This window comes from Megalobrama amblycephala, linkage group LG1 (assembly GCF_018812025.1).
Source record: "Megalobrama amblycephala isolate DHTTF-2021 linkage group LG1, ASM1881202v1, whole genome shotgun sequence".
Classification (NCBI taxonomy): domain Eukaryota; kingdom Metazoa; phylum Chordata; class Actinopteri; order Cypriniformes; family Xenocyprididae; genus Megalobrama; species Megalobrama amblycephala.
Window position 1 is genome coordinate 31506698 of NC_063044.1, and position 20493 is coordinate 31527190.

Sequence of the window (20493 nt, forward strand, 5' to 3'; positions counted from 1 at the left end):
CAACCAACTAACCAACCATCTTTCTGTCTATATACACCTATGTATAAGCTTGTTAATTCAAACTAACAAACCATGCATCTCAATTTGTCTGGCCAACCATCCATTTACCTTTTTGGATTTCAGTCTAAACATCCATCCAAACAAATCAATCAACCGACCATCCATCTCTCTAATCATTTATTTATCTGTCTGTCCAACCAACCTAACAACTAACTATCCATCTATCTTTCAGTCTAACTATCCATCAAAAATTCTGTCCATCCAACCAACTAACCAACCATCTCTATTCAACCAACACCTATTCATTGGTCTGTCCAACCAATCACTCAGCATTTATCAATTTGTCAGTCTAACCAACCAACCAACCAACCAACCAACCAACCAACCAACCAACCAACCAACCAACCAACCAATCACCAACCATATCTAAACATTTATCTGTCTGTCCAGTCAACCAACCAACCATTCATCCATCTATTAATTTGTCTGTTCAACAAACTAACTAACCAACCAAACCATCTGTCTGTCAAACCATCCATCCATTCGCCTGTCCAACCAACCTGTCCATATATTTGCCTGTCTGTCTAAATGTCCAACAAAACAACCATCCTAACAACTAAACTGGTCCAATGATGTCACAGGATTCACAATCTTCTACACCTAAATGTTTTTAAAACCTTTATTTTTTGCATTTCAATACTTTTAATAGCCTGAAAAGCAGCAAGCCAAATCAAAGTTCAAATCATTAAGACATTGAGGTTAATTTCCCCCCTTTAATACCTCAGTTTTAACCACTAATCTGTTCACCTCACCACAATATGGAGGGAAGTGACAGAAAATCAGGATGTGGACTCAGAGGAAAATACCAGCTGATAGAAATGCCAGCTCTCTGCTAGCCAAATTCACAATTTAAACACAAGACAATCAGAGCCTGAAACACTTTAACACTGCTGTCTGTCTGCAGACAGATTTATCACTGGACAATTCAACAGTTAATGACACGCTCAAGTGTCCCTGTCTCGGGTCGTGATTGGGCACCACAAAGAAAACAAAAGTGAATTGAATGCATACAGCACCATGGGTGATAATAAGCTAGTTACATGTCGTTCTTTAAGTTCCCTGCTCTTATTTCAGGGGTGTGTGAAAGAAGAATGGTTTGAAGAAGAAATAAGCTCTCTCACATGTCTGGCTGCAGAGCTGCGAGTTCTTTTGTTCTTTCCTGTGGAGGAGGGGAAAAAAAACAGCTCAGAAGAACAACTCTGTTTAAGTGTGCCACAGCCTTTAATCTCTGATGACAACTTTGACCCATTTCAGCTATTCAAAAGGGGTGTCAAACAGGACATGTTCTTGTGTCCAGTACTCAGTTTTTTTAATTGTTATAGTCCACAATTGTTATGCAAATAATGTACAATGGTATATTATGTTACTCAAAAGGTACTTCATGCACTTAATAGTACTTTCTTGTTAGTGAACTGCTTCATATTCTATTTCACTAGACCCACAAAGTGAGTTATATACATAAACAAAAGGCACTTTTCACACTTATAATAACTAAATAGTGAACCCTGGGTCATTCTACACATTGGGTAAACAGAATCCTCAGTTATCTTGCTTCACGTTTCACACTGCTCAAAATTTACCTGTGGTTAATAATTAATCCTGATATTAATAGCCCAAACCCATGCGCTGAAGTTTCACACTGTACATTCCTAAACCCTGGGTTAACATTCATATTTGTGGTGTCAATGTCACTGATTGGATGAACGCAGCAGTTCACCCAATCAGTATGAAGCACATAATTGGTTATCTGTGGCTAAGTGTGGCCTTAACAATCTAACACCACATCCGTTTACACCATACACATTTGGCAACACAATGTGGAGTTAACTTCGCTTATAATTATTATAAGTGTGAAATGGTCCTCTATCTTCACAGAATACCATAGTATGTGTCCAAAAACACAATTACTTTGGTACTACATCATAAAAGTGTGCTTTTCTTGTAATTCGTATTTGTTGGTTATTTTTGTACTCTATAGACTCTCACTCACCCACATGGTGAGCTGGATCTGATTGGCAATAGAGAGCAGCAATTTCCGAAGGTGAACCAACTCAAAGTTGGTGGCGGAGTGTTGAATGCACAGACATAGTAGAAAGGCTGGAGTGAGTTTGGGTTCTTCCCCTACTGGATCCACCATACTGACAATCTTTTCCAAGACCTGATCTTCATGCTGCACCTGATAGGACAGCGACACCACCCTACCGTCCAAGTCCCTCCAGCGGGCAGCCATTTTTTTAGTCCTCCTTCTCCTGACGGATGTGCCGCACAATTTACAGGGTGATGTCGTGGTAGGGGGGCACAGGGTGGCCATCCAGGATGGGGTCTGAAAGGCTCCTGAGATCGTAGGGTCCTTGAACATAAAGAGATAGTGCTGACCAAGCCCCACCAGGTCACCTGGACACAACTCAACCTCGTCATCAAGGGGGACGCCGTTGTGTGTTACACATGAGCTGTGGAGGGGTCTGAGAATGGTTCGCATCTTACTGCCACCCTTGGTTTGGTCATTGGTGGCGTCTAGGCGCTGAACACAGCAATGCTGAGGTAGGATGTCGGGGGCAAAGAGTAAGACGTCCACCTTCAGGGTCTCCTCATTCTTATCAGCGGAGGATTCACTGGAGCAACCAAATACACAACTGTTCCCACTCATCAGATAGATCAGAAAGTCCTGACAAGAGATTAAGAGAAGAAACAGGAGATTTCATTAAATGAAACAAGATAGTTTTGGGCAACAAGCAGTGATTACTAATGGTTGAGTACTGGGACAAAACAGTATGGGGTGGGGGTTATTTATATACCAAGGATTAAGAGATTTTGGGAAATCTGTAAAACATGTATTCACTTTTGTTTTAGTGAAACTTCCTGCATCTTTAATTTTCTTTGTTATATTAAAGGTGTGGGACATGCATTGTTCAATGTTTGAAGAATCAATGTGTTTTGTAATACCGTGAACTGACAACTGATGGTAACAGAAGGAAGGAGTATGGTCTAAATTCTTCATCTGCTTACACTGTGGTGTCAAAACAGACAGCACCGTTAATCGATTGATCCACTTTGTGCTGCTAAAGCACATGATTCTTCTCATCTGAAAGAAGCGCCTCTCAGCACTATGAGAAGTGATTGACATAGAGCTGTTCTAAGTCTCTTAACCAGAGATAATCTCCCAAGCACCTGCTTTAGCCCGTAAACTCACTCTCATTCATTCTCCTTTTTCTTGACATGAGCAATGTGTGATCAGCAGGGCCATCACCCGTTTCTTGTGGAAATGGACTGAGGACCCCATCATGGCTAAAGTGGACCAAAATTATATCTAAGCCCACTTTTAAGGCCAAGGTACATTGAGTTTTTTCATGTGTGATGAAAATCACATGAACAATATTTCCCTAAATTCAGATATACATGCAGTCATATACAGTATAATGGTGTGGGGGAAAAACAACACCATAGGTGACTGAATTAATTATGGCTATTTTATTTGAATTTCTATATTTCCTCAAGTTGTGAGTTTCCAGTGCTCTGCTGAATATAAAGCAGAATATATAAACAGTTCCTGCCAAAATTTTCAGTAGCGTTGGTTCTTGTAGTAATTTTTCAATTCATTTCTCCCATAGGGATTTTAAAAAAAGTCTTCATTAAAGCGCTAAAAGCCATGAATAAAGCCAACCAGCTACAAGGTGAATCACAACATTACAAACTCTGATTTGAATCAAAACATAATTGAAAATCAGTTAAAAACACAAAGGTATAAGACTGTGTACTTAATGGCTTTAGTGAGGGAAAGAACTACAATCCCACAAAGTCATTCGCAGTGGTTCATAGGAGTGGGCGGAGCTAAAGAGCTCTTTTGGTCTGTTTTGCTTGTGGCGACTCTATGATTGGTGGAATTTTCTGCACAGCATCATGGTAATGTAGTTTTTCGCCATTAATTCTGCTGTTGAACATGATTATATTAAAAATAAGTTGAATTAATGAGCTTCAACTGAAGCTAATACCATTGATTAACAACCTTGTAACTCACAATAAGGATGTTTTTAATGGTTTTTAAGTTGTCATTAAAGATCAATTGGAGAAATCCCTATGGAGAAAGTATTTACTTCCGGAACCTAACTGTTGCACTCTATAATGGGAGAAAAGACATTGTGCAAGAGAAATGCTAACATTTTCAGCTAAAAATGTAGTGACTCAGGGGACAAAGAACAAAAACAAGAAAGAGAAACTGTATTGCGTGGCAGAGTTGTGTTACTGCCATGGCTGACCGCAGGCTTAGTAAACAATGCTGATTATTACCTAGAGTAAACTGCAGTGCTGGAATTTTAACTCCTGATTATAGTTCAGCATTTGAACGAGACAATGCTCATATAATTACTGCTATCACCGCAAGCCTGTTTATTCCTCTCTCACATGCATGTGCTTTCAGCAAACAAATGAAATGTGTCTTCATTATCTTTTATCAAATTACAAAAATTTTCTCTACCTCTTCTACTTTTTTTCTGGATGGTATCTAGCTCCATTCTGGTATGTGATGCCCACTTTTCACAATCCAATCAGTTGTAGATGGATTATCATTAAACATTCTGTTTCAATAGTGAATATGTCACGTTGAAAAGGCTAAAAAAAATGTGGTTGCGTTTTTCCCGTGTAGTGTGTACATGCAAAAACTCACACACCCTGGACAATGCGTACTCAGCAACACTTGCTGTGAGGGAACACCGGGCAGCACATTTCCTGCCTCTGAAAACGTGCTTGGCTTTCCCACACAATATGCCACAGAGACATTTAAAATGTTCTACAAACTGAAAAACTACTGCAGTGGTGTTGACATGAGAGAATGTCCTTTTTTAGAAGTATGAACTACTGATTGGTTTGCAGCTGATCAAACTGATTTGAACTAGAGGTACCTCACAAGAACACTTTTCAAGCAAAACATTATTTCACAAAAGGTTTGATTACATAAATTAACAGATACACTGTTTAAAAAGAAGACAAACATGTATCTGGGCATTTTGTGGTTGTGAAAAGTTCAATTTTGATGTTGAAAGAAACTACACCTGGGGTCATTCTGCTTGGACACCTTTGTGAACTTGAGAAGAACTGATTTTATACATCCACTTTATACATCTGAACATTATAAAATGTCTTTTCTATCACTTTTGATCAATTTTATGTGGCCAAAGTGATTTCTGGTTATGTAGAATATTTAAATTATGAAATAATTATGATGAGGGGGCCAATCAGAATTATTACAAATGTGATTTTCATGAAATCTAATTTACATAAGAAGGGACTTCTCATTTACATACGGAATATAGAGTACAAAAAAATAAATATTTCTTTAATATAGGCACTGGAACTCAAAATGTGGCATGCTGCAGACATGGGATGTGTGAAACAGGCCTCAGTCTATTTTTCCTTAACTGCTGCCTTTAATCTGTTGGATCTTTGGGTTTATTAAGGGCTTTTGGGATTCTGTGTGTTCTTAATGTGTGTCTCACACGCTTCGTGTGTTTTCTTTAAGTTGTCTCCTGCTGTGTGAGAGGTGAGCTGCAGGCAGGCCTCATGTTGACCAGAGCTCCAGTTTAGCTACTCATTCACTGACGGCCAGTCCCTGGATGCCTAGAGACACATGGATCACCTGTCGTCCACATGTCTGCCTGCCTGTCCAAATCCTGTCACTCTGACCTATGCTAATCCTGTAGAAAACTGCCACACACCACACACTCTCTCTACAGTGAGTGGCTCCAGATTGAACTGTGCTTAAGTCAAGACTTTACGCCACTGTCAACAACACAGGATGAATGCGCCAATGTGCTGCCTTTGATTAATTTACAATAAAACAGCAAAAAATTTGGGTAATTAGTAGCAGAGTAGGCTACACATAGAATATTAGAATGATTGTTTTGGCCAATATTGTGATTTTTGACCATTATATAAAACACCCCCTGTAGCACCTCTTCTGCTGCTGCAAAGATATCAAAACTAAGGCCCTGTTTCCACCTGGTATTAAGATGTGTTTTAGTCAATTGGATCACAAGTAGAAGAGAGAGACACATACCCATTTACACCTGGTGTCTCTTTTGTCCACTTTCAACCACATCTGCCTGATTTGTTGTGTCCTGATAAATGTATGGATTTTTTCAGATATTTAAATTTGATGGACGAAATGAGCTCATGAAATTTACATATGAACATGACTGGAGATGACAGAAAAACACAGAGCATCAGCTGTCGTTTCTGCTCTGATAGACACAAGACCATCCCGAATGCTGTGAGTGTGTGTTAGAAATCAGCAATGGTGAGAGAACATTGTGCTTGGTACATTTTTCCTCTTCAAACCAAATTTGGGTCTTCATCTGACAAAGTTTAAATCCGTCTGGCTAGTGCGCTTCCCATAATGTTTATGCATTAGGTCAGTAGGCAGAGAGCAGACAGTCTTTTGTGGCTGTTTGAACACATTTGACCACACTATGAAAGCAAAATGGTCGAATGCATTTTCGACTACCTCAGGAAGTGGTTGAAAGTGGACAAGCTCAAAACGCTTTAAATCCTGTTTACACGTGTATTTAGCGTCATCCACTTGTGATACAATGGACAAAATCACATCTAAATGCCAGGTGTAAACAGGGCCTAAAAGAACACATAGGCATCAAATAACACTGAAACAGCAGCTCACATTCAATGGTGTGCAAAAACTAGACACAAAGACTTTTGTCAAATTAGCTCATCATTCTCCCATTTCCTGCTGCCAAACAGTTTAAGACCCTCAAACCTCAGTTTAGTGTATTGACTAAAAAAAATTTTAATGTAGTTGCTTACTCTCAATGTAGAGCCTACTCTCAACTCTCTATGATATTCTGGTCTCTAGCCCTTGTATTTGGTTCAAAATTGACCATAATTGATCGCATTAGAAAACAACACTACGCTACTAGCATATCTACAGAGGCTGCAGCAAACTAGTGTCAGGATTCTTTCAACCTTTAGCAAAACACTTTGAATCACATCATTTAAACATGGCAAAATACACTGAGCCACATAATTTGATAAATCATTGAAGTCCATAATGCCAACTGTGTGGGAAGAGCTGTATTCCAAAGTTCGACACTTTAGGTTAAAAGTTTCAGAAGAAATGACAATGGGCTTCGGGATGCAAGAATTGATTGTTTTATCTCATGTCATAGTGGATGACAACCGATGCTGTGTCTATGACGTGTCACAGTGTCCCGTTTTTTTCCCAGTAAGTGCTGGAATTAGCATTAGGCTAGTACAACCATTGTTTGTTTACGCTCTTGTTTCCTGAAGTCAGTGGCTAGCTCCATGACATCATGCACATCATTAAAGAAGGCGAGTGATGATTGGTCGGGAAGTAACGTGTAGTCTGACATGTTTCTTGTCCACAACACAACAAGAATCGCACAAATCGCACAAATCTGACACAGTGAATATCATAACAGTCAAAAAATATTGTGTAGTCTGAACCTGACATTACCTACAGTTTCAGAACCATAACTAGCACCCTAATCCAAAAAAAACAACATCACTGAGGAACCAAAGAGCCATTATCCTACCTGTCTGTGGTTGTATCCTTGCAGCAGAAGGAAATATGGGAAATCAAAGGGCAGATGGATGGAGTACTGCGTGTTGTTGTCATCGCTGCTTTCCGTCTCCTCTTTCTCTGCGTTGAGTCGGTGAGCCTCTTTATCAGCTTCTGCCTCTGGATCCTCCTGCTGAGGTGCATTATGGGTCCCTTTTCCCATAGTGGAGACATCCATGTCACTCAAGCTCCTCCAGATAGCCAGAGCATCCACCCCCTCATTTGTCCCATCAACGAACAGGGAGGTGACCCGCGAACGGGCATGCTGCAGCTTTCGGGCCTGGGCGTTAAGGCCTAGGTGGATAAAATTTAATAAACTATGATTTGCACAGAAAAAATTTTTTACATTCTCACAGTGTCATGATGAAAATGTGATTGAGCACATTTGCTTAAGAGTATAATAGTACTGACTATGGCTTAGTCAGACTTTTTACTGTATGAGCAACAAATTTAAAGCAGCATGAAGTCATAACTGCCTAAAATGATGAGGGAAATACTATTAAATGCTTTGAGATGATGCTTGCATTCATTCCTATAAATATAGCTGTAAATCCGCCACATTTCTTTCAGATGCTCAGCTATAAGATGACTCCATAGCTGGATGGGAGTGACGTAACATAAACAGCATTGAAGTACTGTGAAAGGTTCTCAGAGGTCAGGCTTTCACACCCATCGGCACTCTGGGCGTTATCAGCTGTGGAAATGGGCGGTCGCCTACATTGTTCTGCCAGAACACACAGCGACGGGGCTGAGCTTCCCCCGTCACCGATTCTCAAGAGAACCCAGTGGAATAGCACAGCCCAATGCCAAAAAACACCCTCAAGAGTGCAGGAAACACGCTCAGAAAGAACAACAAGCGGCCATTTCGATGTTGGCGACTGGAGCGCGGTGGGAAAGCGCAGTGTGAGTGCTGATAGGACTATCCCAATAAAACATACTTCAGAGAGAGCAATTTCACTAAGCTTCTTGCCGACAAGCTTTTGTTGGGATAAGCTACGAGGTACCTCAGACTGTTAAAACATTCCTAAATTGTGTCAACTGGAACAAAGATCAAAGGTCAGCTAGTCAAAACATCTCTAAAGGCACATTCACACCAAGGATGATAACTATAATTATAACTATATTAGTGTTCACACCAATGCACAATACTGTGTTGTTTATTGTAGGTGTGGTGCAGTTATAAGCTCAAACTCAAAGTGGCTCGGTTCACAGGAAATGATGCTGCAATTGCTGCTCTAAATTTGAGTCGCTTTAAAAATCATGATAAGATATTTCCCCCAATCGTGCAGCCCTATTTATTGTCCCTGGTGTGAAGGTGCCTAACGGCCCCAATATACTTCGAGCGAAATCAAAGAACGAACTGATGTGACGTCATTTCGAACAAAATCAGACCAAAACAAACTTTGTTTGGAGTTCAAATCAGCTTCAAAAAAGTTTGATACATCTGATAAACACCTTTGTACTGCCATTGGTTCATGGCGATTACATAATAAGTAGGTGTGGCTCTGAGGCTCCGCCTTCTTTCACGTGGAAATCTTTTCCGGTCTCCTGTTGAGTCAGTGGAGGTCAGACCTCCACGAGTGAAAACATGAACACAAGTATGAAGTTGTAATGAAACGAGACACTGACTCTGTTTTTTATGTTTAATCGGCAAAGCTGCTTGATTTTAAGCAATCTATTGAAGTGCTATATAAATAAACATGACATGACTGTCCTAGAGTTCAGAATGCCAGAGCTCATGCAAACAAACATATCCATGTTGCTTTGATCAGATGCTTTCTCAAATTTGTTGTTTGTTTATTTAGTTATTGAAAGAGAAAAGCGTGAAGCACATATTTACATATTTATGTAAATATTTCGAACTTCATTTTACCCCTAAGCGAAGAACGAAAAAGAACTTTACCATGAGTATATCGGGGCCTTCAAACTATTGAAGGTACCATTCACACTCACTCAGTCAAACTGATATTGCCACAATACCTGCAGTGATGGTGTCTGTATCCTTGGCACTTTGTGCCTCCACGCTTGCTCTTTTCTGGATCTCGAAACGCCTGAGGAATCCCTCCTTGGGTTTCCAGAGTGACTGCAACATGAGGGGCTTCTCATGGTCACCGACAACCCGAAAGCACTCAGTCTTCCATTCATGGTCCAACCCAGTTCGGCCAATCACATCGCAGAGCACATACGCACTGGAGTCTTCCTTTTCCAAGCAGTACCTGTGAGGCCAGAGAACAGCTCAGTTGAACTCACTATCTGGACTAACAATGAGTCATGGAACAATGGAAGCGACCACTGACTTGAGGTTGCAAGCATTTCTAGTCTTGGTTTGAAGTAGTGATGCACCGAAATTTCGACAACCGAAAATTCTTTTTCTTTTTCGGTTTCACGCAAAATAGGGTGGAAATCATTGACCAAAAGAGTAAGAACAATAACTTTAAAAGATACTGATATTAGCATCGCACCAATGAACGATAATGTTCCTTTTTTATATGCGCATGTCCTCTGCCACTTTAAATGCTCAAGGTCTTTAAAGTCGAAACAAAAGTAGCAATAGATCCTTTCTGAACAGGAACACCCTAAACAGCATAGAGTCTAATGAACCAGTTACACAAATTTAATTACAGAAACTTTTTTTAAGCTAAATTAATTTAATTTCCGTTTCAGCGTTTTGGTAAAATATTCATGGTACAGCTTTATTTTAAGGTGACGTAATTACACGTTACTGCATGTACTTACTATAGTAATAACAGTAAATTATGCATAATTACAAGTAACTAACCCTAAACCAAACCCAAACACTAACCGTAATTTTATAGTAAGTACATGTAGTTAATTAATAGTACTCACTTATTTGAGTAAGTACAATGTAACTATGTCACCTTAAAATAACCAAATTAATTTAAGGGCATCACTATGTTGATGCATACACTCTTAATAATAAAGGATCTTTATTGTCATTCATGGGTCCATGAAGAACCTTTAACAATCAATGCAACTCCTCCATTCCACAAAAGGTTCTTTAGATTATTAAAAGTGGTCCTTTTACTGAAAGATTCTTTGGGGAACCCAAAATGGCCCTTCTCTGTGAAAATCCTCTTTATTTTTAAGAGTGTAGTTGATGCTACCTTCACATTCAATCATGCGCACACCCTCATCTGACAAGGTCAGGAGCGCATCCCTCACCTCTCCAGAGCCTCTCTGACCAGCTCTTTGGCACTGGAGTGACTGGTGGCCAGAACGCTCTTATAGTTGGTCCCTTGACAAATGTCACTGCCAAATATCTTGAGGATCCCTGGGACAGTTCTCTGACTGGACAGCTCTGCAGGGTCATCCGCTGCCTGCAGTTCTAGGGTTCTGGCTTCCTGACCCTGCCGACCGTTTTGCAGAACAGGACTTCGGTTAAACACCGTGGTCAGCCTGTTGTTGTGTCGGCGTATCTTGCTCTTGGCTGGCTGCCTGACTCCAGTGCTCTCCACAGACTGAGCCGTGCTGTCAGATGCGCTGGACCTACGACAGATATGGTTAAGATCATTTTAAAAGCCCGCCACATATGTGCACATCTGCACACAGTCTAATTCAGATGCAACAATGACAGATTGAGTTTAATAGGTGGCAGATCATATACAAGCCCTTGGTGAAAAGACAGTTTCACTGCCTGAGGTAAATAACTGTGACTGTTTCATCTTGTAATAAAGGTTTGACACTTTTCATACAAAGTCTACAGTTAAGTTGCATGTCAATTTAAAGGGTTAGTTCACCCAAAAATGAAATTTCTGTCAAAAAATAAAATAACGATTTTATTCAACAATTTCAAAACTCTGCTTCATGAAGCTTCGAAGCTTTACAAATTTTTTGTTTCGAATCAGTGGTTTGGTGCATGTATCAAACTGCCAAAGTCACGCCCCCCAGTGGTGAACCATTGAAAATTTTGAAATGTTTCAAAACACTTAAGACGTCACAAAGCCTCGTTGACTGAAATCATGTGACTTTGGTTGTTTGATACACGCTCCGAAACATTGGTTCGAAACAAAAGATTCGTAAAGCTTCGAAGCTTCATGAAGCGTTTTGAAATCGTCCATCACTAGATATTGTTGAATAAAGTCGTTATTTTTTTTTTATTTATTTATTTTTTTTGGTGCACAAAAAGTATTCTTGTCGCTTCATAAGATTAAGGTTGAACCACTGTAGTCACATGAACTGTTTTAAATTTGGGCATTGAAAAAGGAAATAGAGTGCCCCAGGGATGACGCGTTTTTGTAGGCCAACCCGGAAGTTAGCGGCGCACGGGTTCCCTCGATTGAAAGCCTATGCATTTTTCCCATAGACTAAAATAAGCTCTGTGTTTAACAAAGGGTTATGACACTTACACGTTTTGTCTATCAAGATAATCTTTACAAGTTAACACAACATTTATAGATTTTGAAGCCTAAATAAAGTCGTCAGATATAAAAGGCTAACAGTAGGCTATAAACGGACTACAGCACACCATGGTCGCGGATCAACGTCGTCACCACCAAGCTTCCTCAAACTGTATTTAAAAAACAACTTTATTTAAAAACATGCTCGCTGATTATGATCTGTGCTGTTATGAATACTTATCCACTTTTTCATGAGAAATGCTGTCCAAATGTCCCTGTTTTTAGTGATGACGTCTAAAGTCCCCGCCAAAGGAAGTAGTCCCTTTTAGCAACTTGTTAGCAACCGCCGATTTTAATACACAGTAAAAGTTTAAAAAAATCACAAGTGGGTTATAACTGGTGTGATTTATGTCATAGATCAAAACGTGAAAGTATTTAGAGGCTTTGTTAACCACAGACCTTATTTCAGGCGATTTAGCAAAAACCCATTCAAAAAACCCATAGACTTTACGGCGTTGGAACCGGAAGTCCTAAAATGCTAACTCGCTTCTGGGTTTTGCCTACAAAAATGCGTCATCCCTGGGGCACTCTATGATCTTGCTGTCAATGCAGGCCTCACTGAGCCATCAGATTTTATCAAAAAGATCTTAATTTGTGTTCTGAAGAAGGTTTTACAGGTGTGGATGATGACATGAGGATGAGTAATTAATGACTGACTTTTCATTTTTGGGTGAACTAATCCTTTAACCCTTTGTTGGTTATAATTTAACATGAATGACAGATGCTCATTTTGTCAATGGTAGCGAATCTACAAGATTTTATCAATTCTAACACTTTTTAAATGTTGGACTTCAAAATTTGTAATAAATAATATTTCATTAAAGTATCTAAGAGAAGGGTTTTCACTCATCTGCTAATTAATATATTTTAGTAAAAATTATAAAAAAAATAAATATATAAATAAATTGTAATGCTGGCACCATTTGACTGGCTTTTACATTTTATTAAAAAAATATACAATTAAGATAATAAGAAGAATAAATATTAAATATGAATAAGTATTAAAATAGAAGGTAAGACTTTACAGAATAAGGTCTAATTTGTGAAAATTAGTTAATGAATTAGTTAACATGAACTAACTATGAACAATACATATTTACAACATCTATTAACATTGACATTGATATGAAAATCCAGTTGTTCATTGTTTATTCATGTTAGTTCACAGTGCATTAATTAAGAAGTACAACTTTTTATTTTAATAATGTATTAATAAATGTTGATATTAACATTAAGATTAGTAAATGCTGTAGAAGTATTGTATATTGTTAGTTCTTGCTAACTAATTCATTAACTAATGTTAACAAATGATATGTCTTACCAAATAATTTATTATTACGTGAGATTCTATATGTAAATATTTTAATAGGCTATCACTATTACTGATAGTAAATAAGTTTCTTATACCAAAAGATGGGTAAAGAGAAAGAGAGAGAGAGAGAGAGAGAGAGAGAGAAGTTAGGTTCTAATCTCTTCATTCACACGGAAGATGCAGTTTTGTTACTGCAGAAGGCAGCAAATTCAGTGCCAAGTCTCAAATGTAGGCTACAGTAATTTCTAGTTACACTAAACGTTTTTCAGGCCAAGGACCTGAGACATGCATTCTCTAAACACTATATGATTTATAGCTTAAATGAATGGACAAAAAGTGTTTTTACTATATTTAATAATAAATACATTTATTAATAATGCCATGGCAGTTAAGTGTGATTTAATCCCCACAAATACTTTTGCAGTCACTTCTTTAAAAGTAAATGAATGCAATCTATGCACAAGTGCAGATATTAATAACTCACTGTAGAGATCCGTTGCTGGCCTTTCTGCCCAGCATCGCCAGGCGTCTCTTGGGCGAGCGGATCAATAACCCAACGGGAAAGCCGAGCGCTTGTTTAGAGATGTGATTGCTTCTCTCCTCCGAGATCATTTTAACATGTGCAGAAATATCATGTATTATTGCAAATGCCAAGACTGTTTTTAAAAACTATATCGCAGTCTGTCTGCTCCGCGTGCTGTCAAAATAACTCGCGTCAGTGCAACACATGTTGCGCGCACTGCTGGAATAACTTGTAAATTTAAGCGCTAAACATCATCACTCGTCCGCCCTCCTCATGCCAGTCCTTTGGTCGCTTTCATAAACATATTCCATTGCGAAGTTTAAGAAAAAAAAAAAATTATCCACTTCGGCATTAAATAAATGTTGATGTATTATCCAGACCGGTTTGAAGAAGTCCTCTTTAATTCGACATGTCCTTGCGATTAAAACTAATGATAATCCGTTACAATAAACGACAGCGTTTCTGTCCGTCCTAATGCCCGTGTTGAGTGTCTACTGTCCCGTGTGTGTGTTTGGGTCCCGTTTGAAAAGTTAAGCGCTACTATACTGACGTCATGGGGGCGTCTGGGAACTCTAACCGGAAGTCGAATCCTACTATGGTGTGGGCTCATGAATATTTATTAGGTTATGTGATTGGAGTCTAGATAGATAAGAGATTTTTATTTACTTGTCTTTCAATAGTCTTAAAGGATTAGTTCACTTTCAAATTAAAATTTCCTGATAATTTACTCACCCCCATGTCATCCAAGATGTTCATGTCTTTCTTTCTTCAGTCGAAAAGAAATGAAGGTTTTTGATGAAAACATTCCTGGATTATTCTCCATATAGTGGACTTCAATGGAGCCCAAATGGTTGAAGGTCAAAATTACAGTTTACAGCGATCCCAGATGAGAAATAAGGGTCTTATCTAGAGAAACCATCGCTAATTTTCTAAAAAAAAAAAAAATAAACAAAACTTTTAACCATAAATTTTAACTCATCTTGAATTAGCTCTCTTCTTCTTCTCTATTTGAATTCCAGCAGTATAGATGCTGCTAAGTGTAATACTGCCCTCCACAGGCCAAAGTTTGAACTAAAATGTCATATACAATATGCTAGTGCAAGTATAAAACAATTAGTTCAAACTTTGACCTGTGGAGGGCAGTAATACACTTAGCAGTGTCTACACTGCTGGAATTCAAATAGAGAAGAGAGCTAGTTCAAGATGAGCATTTATTGTTAAAACTTATAATTATAATTTTTTTTTTTTTAGAAAATGAGTGATGGTTTCTCTAGATAAGACCCTTATTCCTCATCTCGTATTGTTTAAAGCCCTTTGAAGCTGCACTGAAACTGTTATTTTGACCTTCAACCGTTTGGGCTCCATTGAAGTCCACTATAAGGAGAATAATCCTGGAATGTTTTCATCAAAAACCTTCATTTCTTTTCGACTGAAGAAAGAAAGACATGAACATCTTGGATGACATGGGGGGTGAGTAAATTATCAGGAAATTTTAATTTTTTGAAAGTGAATTAATCCTTTAACCATTTTAATCACAAATCACTTTTCAGGAAATTAGCAAGAATTGAACAAAATTGTAGATAAAGTAACATAGCATGAAATAGCCTTCCCCTTTGTTTTCTTTAAATGTTTAAGCCATGTGGGTAAACTTGCAGACAGATTTTTACAGGAAGAGTCAGTGTTGTTCCTCTTGTCTTCAAACAGTTCATGAGTAGTTGAAAAATGTCTCCCAGATAGAGTTTAATGCGAGACCGAGTATTGACTATAGGGTTCAAATCTGCTCTTGACCAAGGCCAAAACATGAGCCTGATGGACTTGTGCTTGTCACTTCTTGGTTGTTTATGCCTTTTTCTTCCTTTTCTCTGTGGCAGAGATTTATTATATTTCTCAGCAGATTTTTGAAGACACCACAGAACTTGTGATTCATTGTGACTCATTGCTCCTCACACACAACTTCCTATATTCTCCCAAAAACTTCATTCTGTCTTTGAAGTTTTTCTGAGAGTAAATTTGCTTAAATTTCCTGACCAATAATTTGTAAGACAATTAAAAGCTTAGTGTTTAGCCATTTTGGGCTTGGCCCATTTTTCTTTGCCCATAAGTATACAAACTGATTTCATATTCATGAGCGCAAACTTCACCACAGTAGAGACCTTATTTAGGGGCTTTCAAAATGGGGTCTGTGGGACCTCCAGGGGGGCACAAAAGAGTGATGGAGGTCTGTAGAAAAGTCTAGAGAAAAACTGGTAAAAAATGCCATAAAACAGAGTAGAACTATTTTGTAGGCTCTTAAGCACTTAAATGATTGACATACTCAAATATCATTCATATAAATATAAACAGATATGCTTTATGCTATTAGTAGCTTCACTGTATGTGAGTATGAAGGACAGGCGGAAGATCTGATGTGAGGTGTAAGGAAAAGGGAAGGGTGGGAGAGGATTTCCCTTGCCCGGGTGTGAAAGGACTCAACAACGTAAAATATGCAAACCATCTCTGCTTTCTCATAATATTAGCTCATTCTACAAGCATTGTTTTGCATTTAACTTCCACAAGCCCTGTTTTAATTTTACATACCAGATTTGAGGTGTCCTCCATCTAGTGGCAGTAGCTGTAACTCCCCTGAGCAGAGGTGTCAAGTAACGAAGTACAAATACTTCGTTACCTTACTTAAGTAGAAATTTCGGGTATCTATACTTTACTGGAGTAATTATTTTTCAGACGACTTTTTACTTCTACTCCTTACATTTTCACGCAATTATCTGTACTTTCTACTCCTTACATTTTAAAAATAGCCTCGTTACTCATATTTCATTCCGGCTTGAGAAAAAAAACAACTATCCAGATAAATCGCGCCATCCGGATAGAGTGAATTTGATTGTGGTTGGATGAGAAGTATAAACATACCATTCTGACATCCTATTGGTTTGTACGCGATCCATCGCAGCTGGACATGTTACAAATCATGTCACACTCCAGCAAGGAGGACAGTGTTGGGGGTCGTTACTCAAAAAAGATTATTTCTTAAAAGTTATTATTTCTCCACTACTGGCTCATTTAGGCTATCAAACGGGTGCTTTCTCTTCGTCCTCTGCAAATTAAGCTAGGTAGTTCGGTAGAGAGACGTTTGAATAAATTAGCGTATACACCGGTTTTTAAACTTTTTAATTTTTTTTTAGCGCGACCCTTTTTAATTATGTGACCCATAGTCCTATACAACCATGTAGCTAAACGAGCCAAAACGAATTAATTTAAAACGAAACTGAAGGTAAACCTGCGTTGCTCTCATGGTGTTATACCTCTCTCTTTCGGTGAAGTGGAGCAGTGCTCTTGCTGAATGGCACGGATTGCACTACGGACTATTGTACCTTTTTATGTTTTTTTTTTTTTTTTTTATACTGTATTTTATTTTTTATAACGAACAAGCTGCGATGTCACGTTTCCAGTGCTTTGTTGTGTGTGCGTGAGGCGCGGGCGCGGGCGCGATCAAACAGCTGTCTTTGCAGGGGACTTGCCTCATCGTCATGGCAACGGTTAGTGGCCAGGTCAGATTACGTGAGGCTCTGCGTTCCATTCGGAAGGGCTCATCCCTATGCCCTAATCCCTTCAAAGGGTTTACCCTCCGGAGGGAGAGCTTTGAAGGGATGAAGGGTGTAGGGGTCAAAAATACTCCTTTTTTAGAACGCACTTCTGCGTCATCTTAACCAGACAGTCAAGGAGGATAAATTGCGCAAGCTGCGCCCTTTGTTTAACGTTAGTTTATATATTTATTTATTTTTGGTTTATCGTACCATAATGTATATTGTGTCTATGTATTTGAAACATTTGAATGGACTGATAAAGGGAGCTGTAAAGTATTTTTGTTGAAGTACAGTGTCGTTTTGACCAAAATAATGTACTAAATCTAACTCGTATAAATATTACAGTAGTATAGAAAAATATTATACATACATTTATAGGTAAAATCGAACTCCGAGCCTCCTGTACCCATTCTGTGATGACAAACAACTTCCCTGTGCAAAGGATCATGGGGCCCCGAAGTGTCCATCAGTTGTACCCTTCGAAATCCTTCATTCCGAAGGGCCCTTTAATGTGGCCAGTTTTGAACACTTTGGTTTGGAACGACCCTTCAATATGGCGGCCATGATTGTTTTCACTCCGAAGTGCCCTTTGGAGGGCGATATATCCCATTTGGAACGCACCGAGAGTTTGTTGCCGTTTGTTGGATGCTCAGCCGACCAAACAAACGCCGATTAAACATGTTCAGTCTGGTAAAAACAGACTCCAACCAACGCCAACAGGGTTATCACACCTATCCAACAAACTCCAACAGACAAGTTTGTTGGCGTTTTTTGGTGCGATGTGAACTGAAACAGCTGAAAACTACCCGCATTTGGCGGGTGATAATGTCAAGCCCTGATTGTTACTAAGCCTGCCCTGGGTACACCAAAACTACCCACATTTTTCTTGTCCGCTGCCCTCACAGATTCCTGCAGTTAAGTTTGGATGTACATTTACATTCCAATAAAGGTTATTGATGACATTTTGAGGAGGTGGAGTGCACAATAGGCCCCTGTGGCGCGGCCTAAGCTTTTGTCCTTAATGGCATTTTTTTCCTTACATTACTTTTACTTTTATACTTTAAGTAGTTTTGAAACCAGTACTTTTACACTTTTACTTGAGTAAAAAGCTTGAGTTGATACTTCAACTTCTACAGAAGTATTTTTAAACCCTAGTATCTATACTTCTACTTGAGTATTGAATGTGAATACTTTTGACACCAGTGCCCCTGAGACAGTTTGTTTCCTCCTCCAAGAGCTGTTGGAATCTCAGACAACCAATCAGTTCTCCACTGGACAGCATTCAAATATCGCTGGGAGATTTTCTTAGTGGAGGTATTTGTACACTCAATTTATTCATTTAGGGCTATTAACTCAATACCAAATGAAAGGAATTTATAAATTATGAGTAGAATTATTTTTGTAAATCCCTTAAGTAACCACAAATGACTGTGACTGGTCCATCACTTAAGAAAAGTAATGCATGACAAAGGTGTGCAACATCTAAAGTTCTGATGCCTGTATAAGCGTTAAGATTGCACTTAATTTGTGTAATTAAATTATTATAAATGACACATACAGCTTATAGGTTGTTTTTAAACTATCCACAAAACGAGTTATAATTTGCCCAACATATCACACTTTTAAAGCTTTGGCTGTGTGTACATGTAGACTATATTGGGACACTTGACCATTACACAAACAGGGACTGTGTTGACTCACATTCTAAATACATAAACATTAATATGGGGTTTCCAGTTCATCTCAATTGTGTTGGATGGGGTTGAGGTCAGGGCTCTTTGTGGACCATTAAAGTTCTTCCACAAAGTTGTCAACTCATCCAACCATGTCTTTATGGACCTTGTGGCACAGTCATACTGGAATAGAAAAGGGCTTTCCCCAAACCATTCCCACAAAGTTGGAAGAATATCATTGACCAAAACGTCTTGGTATGCTTCACCAGGTGAAAAAAAGGTACATTTCAATAATGTACTTAAAGCGCTCTATTTTCACGCACTAATTTTGTACTTAATATACCAAAAATTCTACTTTAGTACTTCTTAAGGTCATCTTAAGAATATCTAAGTGTATTTAACTGTGCTATTCGAGACACCATGAAATATGAACTTAAATGTGATTTGAATATACTATCTCTGTATTTAAAAAAAATATTTAGTTACCACTTATAGTGCATTTGAACCCATGGTGTACTATAAGATACAGAGATAGTATATTTAAATCACATTTAAGTTCATATTTCATATTGTCTCAAAATAGCACAGTTGAGTACACTTAGATGTTCTTAAGATGACCTTAAAAAGTACTAAAGAATTTTTAGTATATATGTACAAAATTAGTGCACAAAAATAGAGCACTTTAAGTACATTATAGAAATGTACCTTTTTTTCACCTGGTGAAGCATTAATAGTTCCCTTCACTGAAGTAAGGGGCTTATAGCCCAACCCCTGAAAACAGCCACATATCATGATCCCTCCACCACCAAACTTTACAGTTGGCACAAAGCAGCCAGGCTGGTAACGTTCTGTTGCATCTGCCAAACCCAGACTCACCCAACAGAGAAGCGTGATTCATCACTCCACAGAACATGTTTCCACTGCTCCAGAGTCCAGTGGCATGTGCTTTACACTCGACTTGAGTCACTCTATCCAATGCCTGGCATTGTACTTGGTAACGTGAGGCTTGCATGCAGCTGCTCGACATTAGAAACCCATTCCATGAAGCTCACAGCACAATTTGTCTGCTGATGTTAATGCCAGTGGAAGTTTAGATCTCTATAGAGTGTTGGCAATTTTTACGCACTATACGCCTCAGCAATCGGTTCGTTCTGACTTCACATGGTCTTCTACTTTATACCCAAGTTACTGCTGTTCCTAAATGCTTCCAAATTCCAATAATACCACTTACATTTGACTGTGGAATATCCAGCAGGGATGAAATTTCACAAACTGAATTGTTGCAAAGTTGGCATCCTATCACAGTACCACACTTGAACTCACTGAGCTCTTCAGAACGAC

At 38.7% G+C, this 20493-nt stretch overlaps 1 protein-coding gene across 2 annotated transcripts in view; it reads right to left on the reverse strand.

The window, feature by feature from the left end:
• si:ch73-281f12.4 (Ras-associating and dilute domain-containing protein-like) overlaps nucleotides 1-20493 on the reverse strand; it is a 45494-nt gene extending 25001 nt beyond the window's left edge. The window contains exons 1-6 of one of the 2 annotated variants that reach the window (XM_048189670.1): nucleotides 20384-20493; nucleotides 10829-11152; nucleotides 9626-9861; nucleotides 7620-7939; nucleotides 2051-2725; nucleotides 1182-1219 (exon numbers count right to left, since the gene is read on the reverse strand). In XM_048189670.1, the coding sequence (XP_048045627.1) occupies nucleotides 1182-1219; nucleotides 2051-2725; nucleotides 7620-7939; nucleotides 9626-9861; nucleotides 10829-11152; nucleotides 20384-20385 (1595 nt within the window). In that variant the 5' untranslated portion in view covers nucleotides 20386-20493. Of the gene's footprint in view, nucleotides 1-1181; nucleotides 1220-2050; nucleotides 2726-7619; nucleotides 7940-9625; nucleotides 9862-10828; nucleotides 11153-13859; nucleotides 14446-20383 lie in introns of those variants that run through there. The other variant, XM_048189664.1, reaches the window with a different exon arrangement.